This window comes from Chlorocebus sabaeus, chromosome 20 (assembly GCF_047675955.1).
Source record: "Chlorocebus sabaeus isolate Y175 chromosome 20, mChlSab1.0.hap1, whole genome shotgun sequence".
Lineage (NCBI taxonomy): Eukaryota > Metazoa > Chordata > Mammalia > Primates > Cercopithecidae > Chlorocebus > Chlorocebus sabaeus.
Window position 1 is genome coordinate 8189197 of NC_132923.1, and position 24014 is coordinate 8213210.

Genomic DNA, 24014 nt, shown 5'->3' on the forward strand with positions numbered 1-24014 from the left:
GACATAAAAACAAATTTGTTTTTCCCTCCCACAAGGCTTTTGTGCCAAGGTGGCCATGTGTGTCAAAGTCAGCGAATCCCTCCTCCTGGGAGCCAAGAGGAAGTCTCTCAGAACTAGAAGGAAAAGATGATTTCCCCACATCAATCCAGCTTCAGAGATTCTATTAGTGACATTTGCTCCTTCTCCCAAAAACGACAATGAAGTGTTCTGTGTGCTAACAACATAGCTTAAAAAAAAAATCTGGGCCGAGCCCAGTGGCTCATGCCTGTAATCCCAACACTTTGGAAGGCCGAGGTGGGAGGATAACAAACTCAGGAGTTTGAGACCAGCCTGAGCAACATGGTGAAACCCCGTCTCTAATAAAAATACAGAGATTTGCTGGGCGTGGTGGTGTGTGCCTGTAGTCCGAGCTACTTGGGAGGCTGAGGCAGGAGAATGGCGTGAACCCAGGAGGCGTGAACCAGAAGTACACAGTTATAAAAAATGCACACACTTCCCCTGGCATCTCCAGCACCTTCAGCTTTCTGTTCCTGGTCTGTTTTGGCATCTCCATTTTCTGCAGAGTTATTCTCCTCCTTGCCAGCATCAGCTTTTCCCTTTTTCTCTTGGGGTACCTTCTCTCCATTCTTTGCAGGGCTCTTTTTAGGCTTGGGCTCTGGCTTTGGAGGAGCAGGTTTAGCAGACAACCTCGTGGATCTTCTCTGTGGTTTGTCCTTCACGTTGGTTTTATCTCCTTTAGGATCCCCTTCAGCCTTTCCCTTGGGCATGGTGGTGGCAACAGCGGCGGGACGTAGGCGCTGGGTGCGCAGGCTTTGGTCGGTCCGGGGGGTCATTCTTCTCTCTTCTTCTTCTATTCTTTAACTCTAATAATATTTGCTTTATATATATGGATGCTCCACTGTTGGCTGCATATATATTTATGATTATCATAACCCCTTGCTGAATTGAGCCCTTTATCATTACATAATGAGCTTCTTTGTCTCTTCTTACAGTTTTTGTCTTGAAATTTACTTTGTCAGATATAAGTATAGCTACTCCTGCTCTGCTTTACTTTCCATTGGCATGGAATATCTTTTCCCTTTATTTTCAGTCCTATGTGTATCTTTACAGGTGAAGTGCCCAACACAAATACTTTTATTTATTTGAGACAGAGTCTTGCTCTGTCACCCAGACTGGAATGGAGTGGTGCAACCTCAGCTCACTGCGACCTCCGCTTCCTGGGTTCAAGCGATTCTCCCGCCTCAGTCTCCCAAGTAGCTGTGATTACAGGTGCATGCCACTGTGCCCAGCTAATTTTTGTATTTTCAGTAGAGAGGGGGTTTTGCCATGTTGGCCAGGCTAGTCTTGAGCTTCTGAACACAAGTGATCTGCCTGCCTCAGCCTCCCAAAGTGCTGGGGTTACAGGCGTGGGCCACCTTGCCCAGCCCACAAATACTTTTAAGGGGTCTTTAATCACTTGACCCTGGCCAGCTTTTCCAACCTCATCCCTGCCACTCCCCCCATGAAACATTCTTTGTCTCAGACACAGCCACAAAAGATTGCCCACCACGAACTTTCAGGCCTCGCATTCAAGCTGTTCCCTTGGCCTTACATGCCCCCACCCCTCACCTAAACAACTCTTACTCATCTTTCCAGTATCAACTCAGGCTTCTGGGCCTCTTAGAAGCCTTCCCTCCAGATAGTCCTCTCCTTCTCTGTGTTCTGTTTAACTTTGCATATCCTTTTATCTTCAGTACAGAGGCTCTTAGATTAGGAATTTGTCTCCCAAATTGCTTCACTGGGCTCAAGCAATCCTCCTGCCTCAGTTTCTGGAGTAGCTAGAATTATAGGCGTGCTCTACTATGCCCAGCTAAAATATTTACATATATATATATATACACACATACACACACACATATATATACACACACACACATATATACACACACACACACATATATATACACATACACACACACATATATACACACACACATATACATATATATATAACATTTATTTATTTTGAGACAGAGTCTTGCTCTGTTGCCCAGGCTGGAGTGCAGTGGCATGATCTTGGCTCACTGCAACCTCTGCCTCCCGGGTTCAAACGATTCTCCTGCCTCAGCCTCCTCAGTAGCTGGGATTACAGGTGTGCACCACCACTCCCGGCTAACTTTTGCATTTTTAGTAGAGATGGCATTTCACCATGTTGGCCAGGCTGGTCTCGAACTCCTGACCTGGTGATCCGCCTGCCTCAGCCCCAAAGTGCTGGGATTATAGGTGTGAGCTACCGTGCCTGTCCATTTTTAATATATTTTTGTATAGAGACCAGGTCTCACTATGTTGTCCAGTCTGGTCTCAAACTCTTGGCCTCACGTGATCCTCCTGCCTTGTCCTCCCAAAATGCTGGGATTACAGGTATGAGCCAACATGCCCAGCAAAAGCCCCAATTAAAAAAAATTTATTATTATTATTTTTTACCATGACACAGCCTCAGGAGGTCCTGATGACATGTTCCCCAAAACCCCAATTTTAAACTCCCAAGCTGCTCTGCCTCTCATATCCTATTGTAATCACATGTACTTCATCCTGAGGTAGTAGTGGAATGGTAATGATTTGCACAGAGATTGAAGAGAAAGGAGTTGGACTGTAAGAATATTCTGTCTTTTGTCCAGTGCTATTCAAGGCCAAACACCCTGTGTCTGGCAGACTGGGTTCTCTGGGGTAGTTGTATTTCCTGGGACCAGGAAAGCTAGGTCAGTTTTTCTGGAGACCATCTAATGCCAAACTGTCCTTCTCTCTCGCGCTCACTCATCTTACATTTATGGAAACCCGGCTACATTTCCCACACTGTGCTTGATCTTGGGGATACAATGGTCCTGGGGGCAGGATAGGCAGAGAAACAAAATCCGTGCGGCTCAATATGGTTATTGCCATCTATAAAAGAGAGTTGATGAGAGCACAGACGAGGGAGATGGGGGCCAACCCTGCAGGACAGAATCAAGGCGCAGGAAGGCTGCCTGGGAGACATGATACTTGAGCTGAGCATTAGAGAAACATGTACCACATTTGCTTGCAGCATATTTAGAGTTTCACTTTTTACATTAAAATTGTTTTGGATTGGGCACGGTGGCTCACACCTATAATCCTAGCACTTTGGGAGGCCAAGGTGGGCCATCACAAGGTCAGGAGATCGAGACCATCCTGGCCAACATGGTGAAACCCTGTCTCTACTAAAAATACAAAAATTAGCTGGGCGTGGTGGTGTGTGCCTGTAGTCCCAGCTACTCAGGAGGCTGAGACAGGAGAATCGCTTGAACCAGGGAGTCGGAGGTTGCAGTGAGCCAAGGTCACACCACTGCACTCCAGCATGGCGACAGAGTGAGACTCTGTCTCAAAAAAAAAAAAAAAAATTGTTTTAATCCTCTGGGTGTTTGTTTTGGTATAAGATGTGAGATTCAAATCTACCTTAATTTCTTTTCAAATGGTAAGCTAGTTGCAAATGCTTTTCAAACAATCCATCTTTCCTCACTCACTCGAGATGGTGCCTCTATCATATGCTACATTGGTATATATGCCTAATCTATTTTCTCGTTTTATTCTGTTCCATCAATCTAGGGAACGAGGCGCTAGACTGCAGTGGTAAAGTATGCAGGCTCTGGAGGAAGATCGGCTGGGTTGTGCCTCAGTGTCCTCATTTGTGAAATGGAGATAGTAGTACCTATTTCTCTTTCTTTCTTTCTTTTTTTTTTTTTTTTGAGATGGAGTCTCACTCTCTTGCTCAGACTGGAGTCCAACGGCATGATCTTGGCTCACTGCAACTGCAACCTCCATCTCCCAGGTTTAAGCAATTCTCCTGCCTCAGCCTCCTGAGTAGCTGGGATTATAGGCGTCTGCTATCACACCTGGCTAATTTTGTATTTTCGGTGGAGACCTGGTTTTACCATGTCGGCCAGGCTGGTCTCCAACTCCTGACCTCAAGTGATCCACATGCCTCAGCCTCCCAAAGTGCTGGGATTACAGGTGTGAGCCACTGCGCCCGGCCAGTAGTACTTATTTCGTATGGTTGCTGTGAAGATTGACTGAGATAATGCACATAAAGCACTCATCACAGTGCCTGACACATAGGAATCATAGTGACATAGAGCTGACACATAGTGAATGTCAGCTGTTGTGATAAACCCTACCTGCCCATTCCTGTAGCAGCAACACAGTAGAATGAAAGTGCTAAGAATATAGTTTTGGGTCCAATGGAACAGCTTTGCTGTTTACCATCTGCACAACCTTGAGCTAGTTACTTACCTTTTGCCCTTTCTGTGTCGTGGTTTCCTCATTCATAGATGGGAATAGAAAAGTGGCTACTTCGTTTAGCTGGGCGCGGTGGCTCATGCCTGTAATCCCAGCACTTTGGGAGGCTGAGGCGGGCGAATCGCCTGAGGTCAGGAGTTTCAGACCAGCCTGGCCAGCGTGGTGAAACCCCGTCTCTACTGAAAATACAAAAATTAGCCAGGCATGGTGGCAGGTGCCTATAATCCCAGCTACTCAAAAAGCTGAGGCAGGAGAATCGCTTGAACTCGGGAGGCAGAGGTTGCAGTGAGCCGAGATTGTACCACTGCACTCCAGTCTGGGTGACAGAGCGAGGCTCTGCTCTGTTTCAAAAAAAAAAAAAAAAAAAAAAACCCAAACCAAAAAAATTTATAATGTATTATCTATCCTTATATGTGGTGGTGTAAGCCCCTAAAATGTTCTGGGGAGTGGCAGTCTTTCAGGGCCAAGTCTACTGTGTGTGAATAAAATGGACTTCCAGGATCTGCATCTGCAGTGCTGGTGTCCAGCCCCTATAGTGTGCCAATATTTGAAAGTCATTGTGACCAGTGAGTCCTTGACTGAGAAACCAGAAAGATTTGGGGTAGAAATGGAGATGCAGCTAGGGCGTTGAAGTCGTATAGCAGGTTTTAAAAAATGTTTTTGGCCAGGGGCGGTGGCTCACTCCTGTAATCCCAGCACTTTGGGAGACCAAGGGGGCGAATTACCTGAGGTCAGGAGATTGAGACCAGCCTGGCCAACATGGTGAAACCCCGTTTCTGCTAAAAACACAAAAATTAGCCAGGCATGGTGGCGGGAGCCTGTAATCCCAGCTACTCGGGGGGCTGAGGCAGGAGAATTGCTTGAACCCAGGAGGTGGAGGTTGCAGTGAGCCAAGACCATGTCATTTGCACTCCAGCCTGGGCAACAAGAGCGAAACTCTGGCTCAAAAAAAAAAAAAAAAAAAAGTTTGGGCTGGGCATGGTGGCTCACGCCTGTAATCCCAGCACTTTGGGAGTCCAAGGTGTGAAGACAACAAGCTCAGGAGTTCAATACCAGCCTGACCAACATGGTGAAACCCCGTCTCTAATAAAAATACAAACATTTGCTGGGTGTGGTGGTGTGTGTCTGTAGTCCCAGCTACTCTAGACGCTGAGGCAGGCTAATCGCTTGAACCTGGGAGGCAGAGGTTGCAGTGAGCCGAGATCACGCCACTGTACTCCAGGCTGGGCCACAGGACAAGACTCTGTCGCAAAAAAAAAAAAAAAAAAGTGTTTATTTATTTTAATTTTTACTTTAACAAAGGAATGTGTATAGTTTTAAACGCCAACTAGTTCAACAAATTTTTGGGGGGTGGCGGGGCATTTTCAAGTGAAAACCGGAAAACCCGCTAAACAAATTCTGAAAGCTGTAACTTCAGTGGACGCGGTGGCTCACGACTGTAATAGCAGCACTTTGTGGGGGCTGAGGTGAATTGCTTGAGCCCAGGATTTTGAGACCAGCCTGGGCAACATAGGGAGATCCCGTCTACGTACACACACACACACACACACACACACACAGAGTAGCTGGGTGTGGTGGCCCACTTCTGTAGTCCTTGCTGCTCCAGAGTCTGAGGTGGGAGGATAGCTTGAGTCCAGGAGGTCGAGGCTGCAGTAAACCGTGTTCGCACCATTGCTCACCACCCTGGGCAACAGAGCAAGACCTTGTCTCAAAAAAAGAAAAAGAATAGAAAAAAAAAAAAAGAGTTGTAACTCTACAAGGCTTTTAATGAAAAATAACCATCCCCTGCTCCTCTTCTCTAACCCTTACATATACAACCTACATATACAACCATGCTCCAGTTTCTACGCTACTTCTTCTGGTACTTACCTCTACATTTCTTCAACAACCCTCCCGCCTAGGCCTCCCAAAGTTCTGGGATCACAACTCCACTGTGCCCGGCTCCAATTTTTAGTTAAATCAATACTTAGTGTTTACATTGTTACGGCTGTGAAAATTTTCTTCACAGCTGAGCCATTTGTGTTTGTGCTAAGACTGTGAATCTGTAAAAACTGCTTTTGTTAATTAACATCAAAGACATAAGGCTGAGAAACTTCATTTTCTAAAATCATAGTCACAAACTTTGCTGTCTGAAATCAGTCAGTGCGAATGGAACATCCTACTCTTGCTAGAAGTTCTGAGCCATGTGGATTACTTTGGCCTCCCAAAGTGTTGGGATTACAGGCATGAGCCACTGTGCCCAGTCTAGATAGTGGGTTTTTGGACACTATATTCTACATTTATCTTAACTTTGTAATTTCCAAGTGGTCCCTCAGCTTGGACTTCTTCTTGACCCCTTCACTTAAAGTTATGCTTACCTCGAACCTATGAAAACAGTGCTTCATTTAACTTCTAGCTAGTCTATAGTATCAGCTACTCGGGAGGCTGAGGCAGGAGGATCACTTGAGTCCAGGAGTTTGAGCCCAGCCTGGGCAACATAGTGAGACTTCAACTCTAAATGAATAAGTAAATAAATTTTAAAATATAAATTTTAAAGTCAAGCATTTCCAGTATCCTGTTGTATTAGTTCATTTTCACATTACTGATAAACACATACCTGAAACTGCAAACAAAAAGAGGTTTAATTGGACTTACAGTTCCACATGGCTGGGGAGGTCTCAGAATCATGGCAGGGGGCAAAAGGCACTTCTTACATGGTGGCAGCAAGAGAAAAATGAGGAAGAAGCAAAAGCAGAAACCCCGATAAACTCATCAGATCTTGTGAGACTTATTCACTATCATGAAAATAGCGCGTGAAAGAGTGGCCCCCATTGGCCGGGCGCGGTGGCTCACGCCTGTAATTCCAGCACTTTGGGAGGCCGAGGCAGGCGGATCACGAGGTCAGGAGATCGAGACCATCCTGGCTAACATGGTGAAACCTCGTCTCTACTAACAATAGAAAAAATTAGCCGGGCGCGGTGGTGGGCGCCTGTAGTCCCAGCTACTCTGGAGGCTGAGGCAGGAGAATGGCGTGAACCCGGGAGGCGGAGGTTGCAGTAATCGGAGATCGCGCCACTGCACTCCAGCCTGGGCGACAGAGTGAGACTCTGCCTCAAAAAAAAAAAAAAGAGTGGCCCCCATGATTCAATTATCTCCCTTTGGGTCCCTCCCACAACAAGTGGGAATTCTGGGAGATACTTATCAACTTGAAATTTGGGTGGGGACGCAGTCAAACCATATCACCTGTAATGACCGTATTTCTTCCTTTTTAATGAATTGCCCCACAGTTCCTCTAGTGTGTTCTCTCTGTTGCAGCAAGTTAATAAACCTAACTGTCAAACTACGGATGTGGTCTTTATAAGACAGGCTTTTATCAATTGTCTTTCCTTTCTTTTATAACTCTTTGTTTCCTCTGAAGTTGATAATTGCCTAACCTTTTCTCTTACTTGGTTCTCTCTCTCTCTTTCTCTTTCTCTGTATAATAAATTCATCCCCAAAAATGTTCGAAAGAATTATACTCCTTCTTTCAGTGCCTTCACCACCTCACGTAATTCTTCCGATCTTTCTTTTCTTTTCTTTTCTTTTTTTTTAACACAGCCTTCTGGAGCCCTTCTTCCTCTGGCTCCAAGTTATATTCGTTGTTGTCCTTGTAAAAATATAACTACCTCTGTTCTAACAATAATCTCAAGCCTTCATGGTTAGTTGTCAATGCAACTGTTTCCCTGACTCCTGCTTTCCCCCTCCATCCAAAGAGGGGTCTAGTCTCCTGATATCTCTGTGTCTCCAAAGTCTATCATGGTAATCAGTAAATGTTCTGGCTGGGCGCGGTGGCTCATGCCTGTAATCCCAGCACTTTGGGAGGCTGAGGTGGGCAGATCACTTGAGGTCAGGAGTTTGAGACCAACCTGGCCAACATAGTGAAATACTCGTCTCTACTAAAAATACAAAAATTAGCCGGGCTTGGTGGCATGCGCCTGTAATCCCAGCTGCTTGGGAGACAGAGGTTGCAGTGAGCTGAGATCGCGCCACCGTACTCCAGCATGGGCGACAGAGCGAGACTTCGTCTCAAAAAAAAAAAAAAAAAAAAAAAAAGTTCTGTCCAGCCTAGACAGTCTAGAGAGACCCTGTCAAGAACGGAAAGAAAGAAAAGACAGACATGTTCGAATGAATGAACCAGTGAATGAAGGAATGGATTTCAGCTCTGGAGAATTGAGTTTAAGGGGAACAGTATTATATTCCCATCTTGTTGCAACATTTAAGGATGTCCTCAAGATCCAAGCCAGCCTGGAGCGTAGCCCAAGGTGGGGAAGCAGCGCCCAGGCCTCTCCAGACCCAGCCTGCTCCGGGTTTGCGGAGCGCAGCCCGCTGGACCCCGCCTAGACTGAGGCGGTGGCCAAGAGTACGCCAAGGAACGCCATGTGAACTACAACTCCCAGAAGGCCGCGCGGAAGCGGAGCGTGAGCCAGGGAGGACTTCCGGACGCGAATATCCGGGCCGCGCGGGGAAGGGGAGACGTGGGGCAGAGGTAAGTGTAGGTTGAAAGCTGAACGGAGAGGGCGAGAGATGGGGAGTGGGTCTCAAATATAGAGGGGGTAGCAAGGTGGAAGGGACCCTTCCACCTTTTGTGGGCACTCAAGTTCGGACCGCTGGGATCGGCGATTCCCCTCTGGCTACGACTGGTTTAAATGCTCTCTCCCTGGGCGGGCTTCGGTTGAGTTTGGTCCGCTTTTCCTTTCTGCTCCTCAGGGGAGCATTGTTTTCTTTTCTCGCAGTGACCATGACGAAATTAGCGCAGTGGCTTTGGGGACTGGCGATCCTGGGCTCCACCTGGGCGGCCCTGACCACGGGAGCCTTGGGCCTGGAGCTGCCCTTGTCCTGCCAGGAAGTCCTGTGGCCACTGCCCGCCTACTTGCTGGTGTCCGCCGGCTGCTATGCCCTGGCCACTGTGGGCTATCGTGTGGCCACTTTTCATGACTGCGAGGACGCCGCACGCGAGCTGCAGAGCCAGATACAGGAGGCCCGAGCCGACTTAGCCCGCAGGGGGCTGCGCTTCTGACAGCCTGACCCCATTCTTGTCCGGACAGCCCTTCCTCCCATGCCCCATTAAAGAGCCAGTATTTTCTAACTTCGTTTAGTTTGAGTATGGAAAATGGGTGTTGGGGATTCAATGTACTAACTGTCGAGAAGTGAATGTGAAAGAACCACCTTCCTGAGGCCATCTCAGCCTATATTTTGCATCTTGCTGGTGTTCCCATTTTTGCTCCCAAGGAGGCAAAGACGCCTTCTCAAGATCTCTCAGGATGGAAATGACATTTCACTTTCTTGGTCCTTTCAGCCCTATAGGAAGTACTTATTATTATTATTATTATTTTTTTCTGAGACAGAGTCTCACTCTGTCGCCCGGGCTGGAGTGCAGTGGGGCGATCTCGGCTCACTGCAAGCTCCGCCTCCCGGGTTCACGCCATTCTCCTGCCTCAGCCTCCTGAGTAGCTGAGACTACAGGCGCCCGCCACCTCGCCTGGCTAATTTTTTGTATTTTTAGTAGAGACGGGGTTTCACCGTGTTAGCCAGGATGGTCTCGATCTCCTGACCTCGTGATCCGCCCACCTCAGCCTCCCAAAGTGCTGCGATTACATGCGTGAGCCACCGCGCCGCCCGGCGTACTTTTTTTTCTTTTTTTTTTTTTGAGACAGGGTCTCACTCTTTTGCCCGGGCTGGAATATAGTGGTGCAATCATGGCTCACTGCTGCCTCACCCTCCCGGGCTCAAACGATCCTCCCACCTCAGCCTCCAGAGTAGTTGGGACTACAGGCATGTGCCACCACGCTGCCAGGCTAATGTTTAATTTTTTGTAGTGACAGGGTCTCGCTGTGTTGCTCAGGCTGTTCTCAAACTCCTGGGCTCAAGTGATCCTCCTGCCTGGGCCTCCCAAAGTGCTGTAATTACAGACATAAGCCACCTTACCCGGCCAGAAGTACTTTCTTGAAGCCTAACTTCCATTCTTCATAACATCCAAGTTTTGTTCTTTTTAAGGCCTTTCTGGGTCTTTCCAGCCTTTTGGTTCTTTGAGATACCTTTTCTGGGCCTACCCTACCAACCTGAGAATAACTGTGGATTTACCCTTCACCAAACCAGACAGGTTTAGAATCATGAGTAGAGAATGAACCATCATGGACAGGGGTGGGGAACACTTTTATTTTAAGGCATATTCATATCGGCATATAAGGCATATTCATATCAGAATGGCACGATCTTGGCTCACTGCAACCTCCACCTCCCTGGTTCAAGCAATTCTCCTGCCTCAGCCTCCTAAGTAGCTGGGATTACAGGCATGTGCCACCATGCCCAGCTAATTTTGTATTTTTAGTAGAGATGGGGTTTCACCATGTTGGTCAGGTTGGTCTCGAACTCCTGACCACAGGTGATCCACCCACCTTGGCCTCCCAAAGTGCTGGGATTATAGGTGTGAGCCACCACGCCCGGCCTTTTAAGGCATATTCTAAATATAGCACCCCAACCTCCAAAATTAAAAAAAAAAAAAAATCTCTAAAAAATAAAAGTGATTTCATCTCTTAGGCCCCAACCAATCATCTAAGTAAAGCTCTTTCTTTGGTCCCTTTATCCTCAAAGTCATCTCTTGTTCCCACAACCCACTGCACCTGGGAAGCTGGACAGGAGGCCCAGCTGAAACAAGGAGGTCTCTTTGGTTCAGGTTGGCACTAAGGTGCCCAGTGGTCAGGTGAGCAGCCTCAGGTTTGCAGGAACCAATAGTTCCCGTCTTGCTCCTGTGGGTACTTCCAGAAAAGCCAGAAGCGGATAAAGCTGGTGACGATTCCTGGAAAGTTGGACACCTAAAATCACAAGAACTGCTATGAGGAGAGGAGCCAGTTTTCTACCTTGCACCCCTGTCACCCCATCCCTGTTGTGCTTACCATGATGTAGGGATCTCTGAGTCGAAACCCATAGAGGCACCAGGAGGCAGAGGTGAGAACGGTAGCAATGGTGAGTGGGTAGGAGAGACATTGGGTTGATTTAGTCTGAATGACCTTAGCCTGTGGGAAAGAATAAAAGACTCTCTTGGCTCAAGCACATTGTAAAGCTTCACTTGCCTAAGAATTTCCTCAAGAAAAAGGTCAGGCACCCTCCCTGATCTGTCACCCAACCTTTCCTGCCTCCCACTCACCCACCTCTACTGCCTTGTCTCCTTCCAGGGTTTGAATCTCCCCTTCCTCGGGACTGTAAGCCATAGTATGTGGCTATGAGAGCCTGACTTATCTCTCCTACCTCATTGGACATCCCCACTCACCAAGTCAGCCAATGGTGAGAGGTACATGCTGATGGTGAAGACACTGCAGAAGAGGCCCAGCTGCTGAAGCCGGGCCTCAGGGTTGGGTACCAGGAGCCAAAAGTAGCCATAACCCAGGAGAAGGACCCCTAGCAGGGTTGCAGTCTGTAGGAGCACAACACGCTGCAGGGGAGAGAGTAGCCTTACTTCCAGACATGCTCTCCGACCTCCCTGCTAGAGTTAATTCATCCTGCCTTCTCCCATGCTCCAGTGGGGAAGCCAAACTGTCTAGGCCTTCAGCACTGCACTGTCACAGCTTCTTTCCCACCAACAACTTGATAGGAAAGTCTTATCCACCCACAACAATGGAGACTTCTAGGGGAGGGAAAGATGTGTTTTTTTCTGTGTGCTTAGCACACACAGTAGGAGCTTAATAAATGCTTGTGTGATTGAGCAGGGAAGCAGAGCTAATCATCTTGTTCTCACCCACGGGTTTTGTCGGAGACAAAACCCCTTTCCCCTTAGCTTGTTGGCAGAAGCCCAGGGCAGGCAGCATAGGCATCTCAGGCTAGGCAGAGCTACCAGCCTTGCCTAAATGGGGGAAATGTGTTAATCTCAGAAGGCTGACTTCATAGAGGAAGGGGACCTGCAAGGCTGAAGGGGCCTTCCTGGAAAGGGTGGCAGTGCCAGCTGTTACAGTCTTCTAGGAAGTAGTGTTTGCCCTGCCAGCGAGGCAGGGCGTGCAGCAGAGAGGTGGGTCCAAGGGAGGGCCTCTACCTTCCGAGGGCAGTAATGCAGATATGCCAAGATATACAGGGTCTGAAGCGCAGCACCCACTGTGTTGACGACGATGAGGATCCCGTCTCCCTTCAAGGCCCCATAACTCAGCCAGCCCAGATTGCTGCAGGGTGGAGGGGAGGGACATGGCTCAAAGGGTTCAGTGTGAGAGGAGGACCCAAAGGGCCTCTTTTACTCTTTTTTTTTTTTTTTTTTTTTTTGAGACGGAGTCTTGCTCCGTCACCCAGGCTGGAGTGCAGTGGCGCGATCTCGGCTCACTGCAAGCTCTGCCTCCCGGTTTCATGCCATTTCTCCTGCCTCAGCCTCCCAAGTAGCTGGGACTAAAGGCGCCCGCCACCACGCCCGGCTAATTTTTTGTATTTTTAATAGAGACGGGGTTTCACCGTGTTAGCCAGGATGGTCTCAATCTCCTGACCTCGCGATCCGCCCGTCTCGGCCTCCCAAAGTGCTGGGATTACAGGCGGGAGCCACTGTGTCCGGCCAAGCCTCTTTCACTCTTGCTCCTCCTGCCCCGCCCCCACCTCCCTCTGATAGCCCTTCCCACCGCCGCAGCCGTCGCCCCCTCACTTGACTTCAGTGGTGAGAAAGGGCAGGAACTGGACGTTGTCCACACTCCGGGTCATTCGCATATGCCTGAGGTCCGAGCTGTAATGGGGCCCCGAAGGGAGGGGTGGGGGTGGGAAGGGAGAAGCAGAGTGCTTGAGGCGGATGTCCAATGCCTGTCACCCTTTCCGGACCACTGCAGACCACCCCCCGCCCCCAGCTATCTTGCCTTCTCCCTCAGGCCTAGTGACCAGCCTCGCCCTTGTACCCCGGTCCCCTCAACCCGATCCCATTTTGATCACGGTTCCGGACGAGCCAGGTGCTGCGGCTACGTCTCTGCCCCCTCTCTCCTTTCCTGACTTCCTAGTCCTCCCCAACCCAGCCGGCCGCTCTCTCACAGGCCGGCGGAGAACATGCCAAGGGTGAAGACCACGCATGCTCCGTAGATGAGCGAGTCCAGAAAGCCGCCCGCCTCCATCACGACCAGAGTCGGATCCCGTGCCCAGCGCCCGCCGCGTGCCTGCGGTGGCCGGGACCTACTGCAGCCCGGACCTGCGGCGCTGGAGCCCCGCCCCGCGCGCTCGGGCCGTCCCTCCGGAAACTGCGCCGAAGCCCCACCCTCCCTCCGACGCCGAACCGGAACTCGCGCACCTCCCCTCCGAGTGACAGCCCAGTGCCTAGGTCCAGACCTCCTCCATGTCACGGTCGGTCCCCTTCCTAGGACTCCGCGGGTGTGTCCCCGATACCTGCCACTCCTCACACTCTGCCTGCCTCTTGGATCATCTAGACCCCCCCGGTCTCAACGGTCGTGTTCCCACAGGCCTGTGCGCCTTCGGCGGTGGACCTCCAAACAAAAGCTTGCTAGTTCAACCAGACTTCAGCACGCTTTCCATCCAGAACTTCACATCAGAACCTCAGTTGTCCAAGGGTTTGGGAAGTTTTTTTCTGGAGTTTGCTGCCGAAGCCTTTTCTCCAAATAACAGACATTGCCAGGATTCACCAAGCCTTCCTCTTTTGCCCTCCCTCTCGGGCAACAAGGTCAACTTTACGTGACGTGGCCAATCCACTGACGCCTCTATCACTGACCCCCCCCTGGTCCAACCCACTTGCTGCTGGGAACTTTCCTTCCCAGCCTCCCACACGTCTCTGCTGGTGTGGCTGTGGGGCGGGGCCGCATGCCTCAGCTGGAGTTCCCAGCTTCCCTGACTCACCCAAACAGCATGAGTACCTGAACGGTAGTGTGCCAAAGCCCTGCGGTGAGGGGGTGGGAGTGGGGTAGAGGTTGGACAGGAAGAACTTCCAGAGTGGAATGCAGCTCAGAACCCGAGAGACTGCTCTCAGGAGCACTCCGGTACTGGACAACCCTCAGAGGAGGAAACAACCCACCCTTTTGGCCTGGTGAGGGGCACGCATTCTTTGGAGAGAAAGAAATTCAAACCCAGTTGCTACTGTTGTAGCACACAGAGCCTCACACTTAGCAGGGGCTCAATGGTCATACGTTTTAATATGGAGTGGCAGAAAAGCATGTCCGAAAAAACACATTGCTTTATTTTGAGACAAAGAACATTGTATAAAAAAACTCCAGTTGTAGAAATCAGGACAGACACACAGCAACTTACATACAGATACTGTACACGTGGGCCCTGCCCTTTAGGCTACACTCTAGGCAGAATGTACACATGGGCACTGCCCTTACAGCTACACTCTAAGAACAGGTTGGCACAGCCCCCCTGCTGGCACAGCTCTGGGGAGTGCTGCCCCAGGATGGGAGAGAATGCAGTACCTGGCTACAAACTTCTCTGTGGCAGCTCCACAGATGAGGTCTTGCTGGGAGATGCTGGGTCAGCCCAAGCATGCTGCCTCTCCTGTACCTGGCTCCCAAGCAAGAAACTGTTTCTTGCTTTTCCTTTAGTCAGTTCATCTGGGCATCCTGGCTGTCTTCTGAAGGGGGCATCTTTGCCAAGCTTTGCCCATCCACGTGGCCCCTTCCAGCTCAGCTCCCACTGTGCCTTAAGGGACCATGTCTGCACAGCTTGTTTCTTTGGCTTAAAGGCAGGAATGGTGGGAAAAGACTGTCTCCACTTATTTCTCCATCCCTCCGAGGTGAAGGTGGGGATGGCACTGCCAGGCTGGCTGGCCTCCTTCCAGTTGAAACCCTTAATACTGACCCGTTTTGAGGCTGCTAGGTGACAGCTTGTGCCTGTGGTGGGAGTGGTTCCCAGGGATGGGGGCTCTGAAAGTGGCCCCAAGACACGTTTGGAGTGCCTTTCCCTCTCTTCAGCCCAGTTCCAATCCTTAAGGGCAGGTGTGGCATACACCTTCACGGGGTTTGCAGCAGCAGAAGTGGTAGGAGCAGCACAGTCCAGGCAAGTGGGAAGAGGCGTGGGGCGGCACTGTGACCGATGCTATGTAGAACCCGCACCTCTGGGTCATCTGCAAGGTGAGAGGGCAAAGGCCGCCAATGTGAGTGACTCCACTATTTGCACTGGCCCTCAGCCCAACAGGATTCCCTCAGCCTCTGCCTGGTAAAGGAGCCACCTCCTGTACCCAACCTCTTCAAGCAGACCCCTTCCTGTGCCCCAGGCCCAATCTGCTCCAGCTACCCACCTGCTGCAAGTCTCTTCTCCTGTGGATTGTCATGGGCCTGAGGACTGTGAGCTGAAAGACAAGAGTGGTAGTAGATCAGGTACTGTATCAAAGAGGCAGAGAGCTGTGAGTGTGAGGGGCTGGGCTGCAAGACTTCTATACCATCCCAGAACACCAGACCACCCAGCATAGAGATGGAGGAAGGAGGCCCACAGGGCCCTGACACTCACTGATTTTGCCATTGACAGTCACTTTCAACCTCAAGCAGCGGTCTTCTTGCTGGTGGATGGGTTTGGCTGCAAGATAAGCCCACAGGAGGTTAGGTAAGAAACCTTTGGTGGAAGAAAATGTAAGCCCAAATTCCCCTTGCCCTGTTTTCTCAGCTCCCTACTCAATTTCATTCTCTTCCCTCTAATCTTGATTCCTACCCTCCTTAGTTTTTGCTAACTTCCTGCCCCATGTTCAGCCCAGCCTCCCATTCTTTGGAAATAACCCTCAGCTTTGGCAGTGGTGACAAAAAGAACGTAGACACTGCCCCTCCCCACATTTCATCCTTCACTTCTCCGAGTCTGAATATGTTCCTCTTGCCTGGGCCACTTAATACTACTCCTAGGCCGGGTGTGGTGGCTCACACCTGTAATCCCAGCACTTTAGGAGGCTGAGGTGGGTGGATCACGAGGTCAGGAGTTCGAGACCAGCCTGGCCAGCCAATATGGTGAAACCCCGTCTCTACTAAAAATACAAAAATTAGCCGGGCGTGGTGGCACATGCCTGTAGTCCCAGCTACTCAGGAGGCTGAGGCAGAAGAATCAATTGAACCTGGGAGATGGAGGTTGCAGCAACTTGAGATCGTGCCACTGCACTCCAGCCTGGGCGACAGAGCGAGACTCTGTCTCAGAAAAAAAAAAAAATATATATATATATATATATACACACACATACACACACACACACACACACACACATATATATACTACTACTGCCTAGCCCCCACTGACTGAGTCCTAGGTCCATTTTATACAAAGCTGATTTCATAACTTTTTTTTGAGACGGAGTCTCGCTCTGTCCCCCAGGCTGGAGTGCAATGGTGTGATCTCGGCTCAGTATAACCTCACACCTCCTGAGTTCAAGTGATCCTCCTGCCTCAGCCTATTGAGTAGCTGGAACTACAGAGGTGCACCACCACACCCGGCTAATTTTCGTATTTTTTTAGTAGAGTTGGGGTTTCACCATGTTGGCCAGGCTGGTCTTGAACTCCTGATCTCAGGTGATCCGCCTGCCTCGGCCTCCCAAAGTGCTGGATGATCTCATAACTTAAAATCCATCAGGCTGTGCGCGGTGGTTCACGCCTATAATCCCAGTACTTTGGGAGGCCGAGGCAGGCGGATCACTTGAGGTCAGGAGTTCAAGACCAGTCTGACCAACATGGTGAAACCCTGTCTCTACTAAAAATTCAAAATTAGTTAGGTGTGGTGGCAGATGCCTATAATCCCAGCTACTTGGGAGGCTGAGGCAGGAGAATTGCTTGAATCTGGGAGACAGAGGTTGCAGTAAGCAGAGATCACACCACTGCACTCCAGCATGGGCAACAAGAGTGAAACTCCATCTTAAAATAATATAATAAAGTAAAATGAAATAAAACCCATCATTGGCGAGAGCCCTCAGGATAAAGTCCAATAAGTCCAGGATAAAGTCCAGGATAAACTCCTTATCACTTTTTAGTTCCCCCATGGTCTGTTCTGTCCACCTCTCTAGGCTCACATCTCCTCACTGACTGTATCCTTCCCACTCCAGCCAGGCTGAGCCATAGGAAGTTCCCTGAAGATGTCATGCTCCCTTTGTACGTATGCCTTCATGCCTGGCCAGCTCCTCTGCCTGTCCTAAGCTCTGGGATCATCTTCCCCACTGAGCCTTCTCTGAGCCCCATAGCCTGGCAGGTACCCAGGTCATTTTCCCAAGGCCCCTGTGTTCATGTCTACCGTAGCATACTGTTCTAAGGGTCTGTTAACCTATGTGTGTTTCTTCCCAGCTTCCGTGAGGACAGGGACTCTGTAGTGTTTTATTTATCTCTGTGCTGGTAGTGCCAAGCAGAGTGCCCAGCACGTAGAGGCTCACTCACATTGGGATGTGGATGAATGAAAATAGAATTCAAGATTGGAAGGGGCCCTCTACTGCTGGACTCTGCACCAAGCATGTACCCAAGCATGTACATGGTGACAAAAAAAAAAAAAACAGACACTGTCCCCTCACAGGCACTCACAGATATAGTAGTAGCTGTGTCCTTCTTTGAACTCCTTGCCCAGGGTGAAAGGTGTGAAGCGCTGGAACTTCTCAGACAGCTTCTCTGGGCCATGCTTGGCACTGGGCCGGTTGCACTGCCAGCGGACCTGGTCCTTGGACTGGGGCTGGCACAGCTGGTACTCCTCACGCTCTACCAGGTACAGTATGTACCGCTCCATGGCAGCGTCTGCCACAGAGTGATCCTCATAGTGCGGACAGATGATGTCCACGTAGTCATTCAGCTGCACATGTATGGTGTAGTCCTCATTCCGGAACCTGGGGACACACACGGGGGAAGAAGCAGGGGGTCATTCAGAAGCCAGGCCAGATCCTTGGACCTCCAAATGTTTACATGACCTCTCACATTTCACACTAGACCCCAAGAGATTTTTCCAAAGTCTCAACTCCCAATATGTACTGATCTTGATGTCTTACATTTCTCTCTGCCATCTCTAAACATTCCCCCGCACCATCACTGTCTCCTGTTGGTCCTTCAAATAGCATCCACTCAGTATCTTTCAGGTAACAAAGCATTTTCCATAACCCGCGTGATATTTACTCAAGGATGGGCTTCTACCTATTTCTGTAGCTCACTCATCATTCTCTTCTACCCATAAATATTTCCCCAAATCTGTTATACCAGTTGCTCCTTTTAAATGCTGTTAGGCCTCAACCTGAGACCCCACCGGTCTATCTTGTAATCAGAATCCAGGAAACCCTTTCTCTTTACCATGCTAGCCCCGAGCCCCCAACACATCTGTGTCTTCACCTTCCTTACTCCTCTCACGTTTCCCCGGACCCACTGAGTAGATCTCACATTTCCTAGCTTCGCTTTTCCTCAGAAGTGAAGCTAATATACCCGGGCCCACAGATAATGCCCCTAGTCCTTTAAGTTAAATCACTCTTATCAATTCCTTCAGCCCCCCTCAAATCTCCTTTTCTAGCTACTCAAAGTTATACACTGGTCTCCTTTTCCCCTTCTTAGAGCACCCCCAAACATCCCTGTCCTTTTTTCTCCAAAAGCCACATTTCTACCTCCCGCCAGATGAAATGCTGGAACTCTGGGCTTGAGACAGCCTCTCCCCTCTCCTCTCCTCTCCCCTCTTCCCAAGGTGGAGCCAGCTCCCCTCCCCTAGTTCATTCCCCCTGGCCCCACCGGCTCCAGCCTGACTGCCCACCAGCCCCTCCCCACCAGCCCTAGACACCTGGCTCCAGCCTGGGTGGGGTCCCAGTAGGGGGAAAAGTGTTCCCCACAACCCCCGAAGCTGCTCAGTTTCTCTAATTCCCCCAGGCACTGCCAGCTAGAGACTCAGCAGAATTAGCAACTTGCTTCGAACCGAAAGCACTGGCCACGGCTGGGAGGGCGAGGAAGGAGTCAGGTGGAGAGGACTCTGAGATGGGCACCCACTGCCCAATCAGCATGACCCCAGAGAGGCCAGGCTTTGCAGCAGCACGCCAGCGCCCAAACTGGGCTTACCAGGCCCCTCCCCCACCCTGGGGAAAAGAGAGAGAGGAGCAGAGAGAGGCTTTTAAAATTCCTCTCTGGAGAGATAAACATAGAAGCCATTTCGGAACAGGTATTTCAGCTCTGGGCCTGGCGTCTTTCCCTCATTCCCGTGACGGGCACTGACTCATTCCTCATCCACCTCTGCTACCCGCCCCAGCACTCATGAGAACCTGTGAAAATTTACCTTGTCAAATGTGGACAGCCCCTAGGACCCCAGGAGGGCACAGCGCCCACTCACCCCCAACACTGTCCTCCAAACAAAGGCAGCCGGCAGGTCGGAATGAGGGGCCTGCCCTCCAGCACGAGGGAGGCTGGTGCCCTTCTCAGCATGCTGCCCCCGCCTGAGGCCTGGAGATCCCAGGGCTGCTGCCCACTGGCCTGAGTCACCCATGCCAGCCTCACCTACCCTGTTCATTGTAGCCTCATATTTGCCCCCACGCTGGGCCCAGCTTGGCTGCCTACGGACTCTACTCTGGACTGGCGTCTCTTTAGTCCTGGGTATGATAGGGTGTGTGTGTGTGTGTGTGTGTGTGTGTGTGTGTGTGTGGCCAGAGGGTCACCCATCAGCCCCCTCTCCTGGGGGTACAGTCTGCTCGACTTAGCCTTCATTTGACTCTTGTTCCCCATCTGGGAAAGGGGGCAGTGGCGTCAGGGAAGGCGGGGAGGTGGGTAAGGAAGAGGCTCCTTCCTGAAAGAGAGGAAACTTGGGAGCTTGGGAACGGAAAAGGCCAGGGTCCCCCCCTCCCTACTCATGGCTTCCTGTCCCCTCCTCCTTCTTCAGTCAACACCTGGAATGGGCATAAACAGGGACTTTGCTCTCTCCCATACTAGGGCAAGATGCATCGGGTCAAGGAGGCAAAGCACAAGGAGCGGGTGGCAGAGGGCTGGCTGGGCCTCCCCAGCATCCATGTGCAGGAGGGCATTGCCCTCTGGGGTTGGCAGCTGGCTGTTCTCTCCCCGACCCCAACAAGCCACAGACAACAGACTGCCTCACCAGACGATGCCACAGGGTCAGAGGAAGCTGGCACAACATATTTCTCAAGGGGAGTGGGGGGCAAGCTCGCTAGGGCTAAGAGTGGCTAAGCCAGTGAGATGGCTTTGGTGATACCAAGCTGCCCAGTTCTCTCCCCGTCCTCCCTACCACCCTCTCCTATATTCCCGCAAATATTGTTCCCATAACTTCGGGAAACTCAAGGGCAAGAACAAAGGGGCCGACAGAGTCTTCCTCCCAGTACCATTTGCCTCACAGCCCTAAACCTGCCCAGTAGAAATTAACTCCTTCCTGCCCAGAGCCTTCTGTAATCCCTTTAACCCCTTCTGTTCCTTCTGAAGCTTTCCCATGATCTCCCTCTCCCAGCTCTTCAATTTTACTACTTGAGAGCCCCATAAACAGGTGATTCCCTCAACCTACCCATGCACAGCATGTGCCTCACTCATGCCACCCCAAAAGACCCCTAGTGGGGGACTTTCCAGGTTTGCTTTAAATACAGGGTGAATGCATAATGAATGCCTACAGCCCAGCTCTCTCCTGAGAGGTCCTTTCAGGGTTCCCTTGAGCATTCTGCGCACTCTTGATGTCACACCAGGTACCTGTCAGTGTGGTCAGATGCCCAAAGGACACACAAGGAGGGGCGTGGAGGCTTTCAACGTGAGGGGGACCTAGAACAAGGGCCCTGGCTGCCGGGGGCGAAGTCTATGCTGGAGGCAGGAACTGCCCAGCATAGGTCCCTCACTTCAGAGTAATAGGGGTACCAGAGAGAAGGAAGGGAAGGGCAGATATAAGCCCATGCAAGTAGACACGAGCAGGTTCCTGCCCCGGGGTGGGGTACTCCCAGATATGAGGGAGAAGTGAGGGGAGGAAAATCTACAGCAGCCCTCCTACCTCGGTCATCTACTCTAGGCTCAGCTCAGGGGTTGGCCGGGACAGTTATCCCGGTAGGGAGGGCAGTGCCAGCCGGGAGTCCAGGCTGCCAGTGGAAGACTCGAGGCTTACTTGGGATTTGAACTGTTCCAGAAGACGGTGTGTCGATCAGCAGCGGCCAGACTGCAGCAGAGACCCAAGAGAGGGGCCCAGAGGAACTCCATAGCGCGGGGCCTGGCCAGGCCGGGCGGGGACGCCGGGCTCCTAGGTGTCTGGGTTCCCGCTGGCTTTCTCCGCGGCGAAGTCAGCGTTGGGCTCACAGATCTGGCCCCTTCGCCTTGCGACTCCGCCTTTTGGGCCGGCGCCGCCCGACACCCCGCCCCGCCCTCGCCCCGCCCGGCGCGCGGCTGCCCCGGGGCTTGGGGGCTGGGGAGGTGGAGGAGGGGCGGGCAGGGGAGGCGAGGAGGCTAGGGGTGCAGGAAAGAGCGAAGCGCGCTCCTCTGCCCCGGCAGATCTGCTCAGAGCTGTGTGTTCGCTCACTTGTGGGTCTGCGTGGAGCTTTGTAAGCCTTTCCGGGTGGTGGGCTTGCGTCCCTGGGCGCAGTCGCGTGCGGGAGAAGGGAAGAACTCGCAAGTGCGAGTCTGCGAACGCGGGGGTACGGGACCCGGCTTTGCTGCTCCGCGCGCGGACCTTGCAGGGTGCGAGGTTGTTGACATGCCCCGCACCTTTCCGAGCCTCGCAAGCCCAGGCTCGGGCGCCGGCGTTCTCACCCTCTCCTCCTCCCCCATCCCCTTCCCGGACTCTGCGCTCGACTGCCCCTCCCCACACACATGCGGCTGTTTGTTTTTGTTGGGTTTGTCAATGTTGTCTTTGTTCTGGAGATTGTGTCATCGCCTAGATGCCGGGAATAAAGTGCAACGCTGTGTGTGATCGAGTGTGTAACGTGTGCGGCCGGGGCTAAGGGCGCCTCTGTCCATCCCATCAGTGCCTGCGCGCAGGAGCGACACGCGGGACCCTGGGCTCGAGAGGGGTCCGTTCTTAGATACGTTAAAGGGCACTGATGACCTGAGTATGTGTGACAACACACGCGTACACCGTGCAAACGGGCTCTTGAATATGGACTGTGAGAATCTGGGCATGAAGGGTGACTTAAACTGTAACCACACATGAAATACGTGTGATGGCGCGCTAGTGTGAAAGCATTTGTGAGTAGTATCACAGCCGCGTGTGTGAAAGCGTGTGAAACTCTTTGACAGACGTATGCTAATGTTTGTGAACAGTGTGTGAAGAGGAGGGGAGACGCGTACCGGCGTGCAGCGGGGGTGGGGTGGAGCGGAGGGGTGTTTGTGCGCAGTCCTCAGGCTGCACAGCTGGGGCTGGCCCAGTCTGAGCTGGGGCTCCCAGTCAGTTGGGCCCCAGTACCCGGCTCGGCCCCCTCCCCCGCGCTGTGTAAACAAACCCGCTGGAATTTGCCTCTCGGGGCTCTTCTCCCCGCCAGGATCTGCTGCCGTCTGGAGAGGGCTTGGCGGGCGGGTGTCAGCTCCTGGGGTGGAGAGGGCGGGCAGGTGTTTGATTAGGCTCACGAGTGAGCCTGGAGTGGGAGAGCCGAATGTTGTGTGTCTGCGTGCGTTTGGTGGTTTACGTGAGTGGTTGTGTGGCTGTGTGAGAGCCGGGTTGGTGCTCTGTGTGTGCGCATCCCTAGCCGGCCCTTCCCCGCGGCTGCGCATCGCGGGAAGCCACCGACCCGGGGCCCCTGGCCAGCTCCAGCCCAGCTTACCCGGTTCCCAGGCCGTTTCATCCTCCTATTTTACGGCCAGGCCTGCTACAGCCCCTGTAATTACGCGGGGCCCGGACGCCGCAGCAAGTCTGGCTCTGACCCCGCCGGGGAGGAGCCTGGAGCTGGGGAGGGCCCAGCCGGCTCTCCACTGCACCACCACGTGCGCTCAGGCCGCTGGAGGCCCTATTCGCTGCGCTTACAATAAATACAGAGCACCAACGGCCTGTAACCCCGCGGCCGGGTCAGGGCCCGGTTTTGCGCACGGCCAGCGCCACCCACCTCTCCTTCGCGCACCTGCCCCAGGCGACGTGCCCAGCCAAGCGTTTGTCCGAGGTGCGGCCCGCTCCTCCCGCCCAGGACGAAGTCCACCAGACGACTGGTCCCAGGGCGGCACCTCACGCGCCTTTTGCTCACCTAGGAGGACACGTGGCCCTGGCGAGAGTACTGCATCCCAGTTCGGGCATTCCACAGAGTCAAAGCTCCAGGAGGACATGGGTTTTTGTTTTGTTCATTATCTTATTGCCAGCTCCTGGTACAGCATCTAGCACATACAGTAGATGATCAGTGAATATCTGTGGACTTGGTGAAATCACTCACTGTTCAGTGAAGGAACTTAACTTCTGCTGGACGTAACTGCTCCGAAAGGAGCCAGCAGAGGGGTTGGAGAGGGGAGGGATGCTGGCAGCTCTTTACAGCGGGTGGCCCCGGTTGCCTCCTGGAGGAGACAGCTTTGGGCCGGATTCCCTGGTTTCTCTGACCGCTGGGACTGGGCGGGGACGTGTGAGGTCCCACGCTGCAGCTGCTTGGACCAGGCAGGTTCGGGCTCGCTAGGCCCAGTCTGGCGGGGCCACGTCAGCTCTTGCCTGTGTCTAGGTCTGGAGCAAGCTGGGTGCAGAAGCGTGCAGGGAAATTCTGGGCACCGACAGGACCTGGAGCCCTCTTTCCCTGCTTTGGCGCTGTCCCCAGTATTCTCATCCCACTTCGGGCATTGATCCCATCACTCCTCTATCCACTCCCCTATCCATATGGGGGTCCATCCTCCCCGCTACTGGAGCAGCCCTAGACACTGAGTGTTGTGATGAACTGGGTGTTGTGATGGGCACCGAGA

The 24014-nt window shown here is 51.9% G+C and overlaps 3 protein-coding genes, 1 long non-coding RNA gene, 1 other non-coding gene and 1 pseudogene across 9 annotated transcripts; 1 reads left to right on the forward strand and 5 right to left on the reverse strand.

Annotated features, from left to right (window-relative positions):
* Positions 1-234: 234 nt before the first annotated feature.
* LOC103223893 (non-histone chromosomal protein HMG-17 pseudogene) lies at positions 235-767 on the reverse strand (annotated as a pseudogene).
* A 4877-nt stretch (positions 768-5644) lies between these two features.
* LOC119624598 (U7 small nuclear RNA) lies at positions 5645-5706 on the reverse strand. The gene has a single exon (XR_005240755.1). It is a non-coding gene; the product is annotated as a U7 small nuclear RNA (small nuclear RNA).
* A 2999-nt stretch (positions 5707-8705) lies between these two features.
* Positions 8706-9394, forward strand: DPM3 (dolichyl-phosphate mannosyltransferase subunit 3, regulatory). Its single transcript, XM_007976893.3, has 2 exons — positions 8706-8794; positions 9042-9394. The coding sequence occupies exon 2, from the start codon at positions 9047-9049 to the stop codon at positions 9323-9325; it is 279 nt and encodes a 92-aa protein (XP_007975084.2). The 5' UTR covers positions 8706-8794; positions 9042-9046; the 3' UTR covers positions 9326-9394.
* Positions 9395-10442: 1048 nt separating this feature from the next.
* Positions 10443-13926, reverse strand: SLC50A1 (solute carrier family 50 member 1). Of its 5 annotated transcripts, none has more exons than XM_007976896.3 (6): positions 13585-13926; positions 12920-12997; positions 12332-12455; positions 11576-11737; positions 11202-11321; positions 10443-11120 (listed from the first exon to the last, which is right to left on the reverse strand). In XM_007976896.3, exons 2-6 carry the CDS (start codon positions 12979-12981, stop codon positions 11019-11021), a joined length of 570 nt encoding a protein of 189 aa, XP_007975087.1. In that variant the 5' UTR covers positions 12982-12997; positions 13585-13926; the 3' UTR covers positions 10443-11018. The 5 variants fall into 5 exon arrangements, with proteins under 5 accessions (XP_007975087.1, XP_037853762.1, XP_007975085.1 ...); XM_037997834.2 differs by having other exon boundaries at positions 13547-13926; XM_007976894.3 differs by lacking the exon at positions 13585-13926 and adding an exon at positions 13294-13495.
* Positions 13927-14422: 496 nt separating this feature from the next.
* On the reverse strand, positions 14423-21514 carry EFNA1 (ephrin A1). Its single transcript, XM_007976898.3, has 5 exons — positions 21262-21514; positions 17742-18037; positions 15712-15777; positions 15503-15553; positions 14423-15328 (listed from the first exon to the last, which is right to left on the reverse strand). Exons 1-5 carry the CDS (start codon positions 21351-21353, stop codon positions 15216-15218), a joined length of 618 nt encoding a protein of 205 aa, XP_007975089.1. The 5' UTR covers positions 21354-21514; the 3' UTR covers positions 14423-15215.
* A 454-nt stretch (positions 21515-21968) lies between these two features.
* On the reverse strand, positions 21969-23158 carry LOC119624283 (uncharacterized). The gene is made up of 2 exons (XR_005240306.2): positions 22907-23158; positions 21969-22672 (listed from the first exon to the last, which is right to left on the reverse strand). It is a non-coding gene; the product is annotated as an uncharacterized lncRNA (long non-coding RNA).
* Positions 23159-24014: the final 856 nt, after the last annotated feature.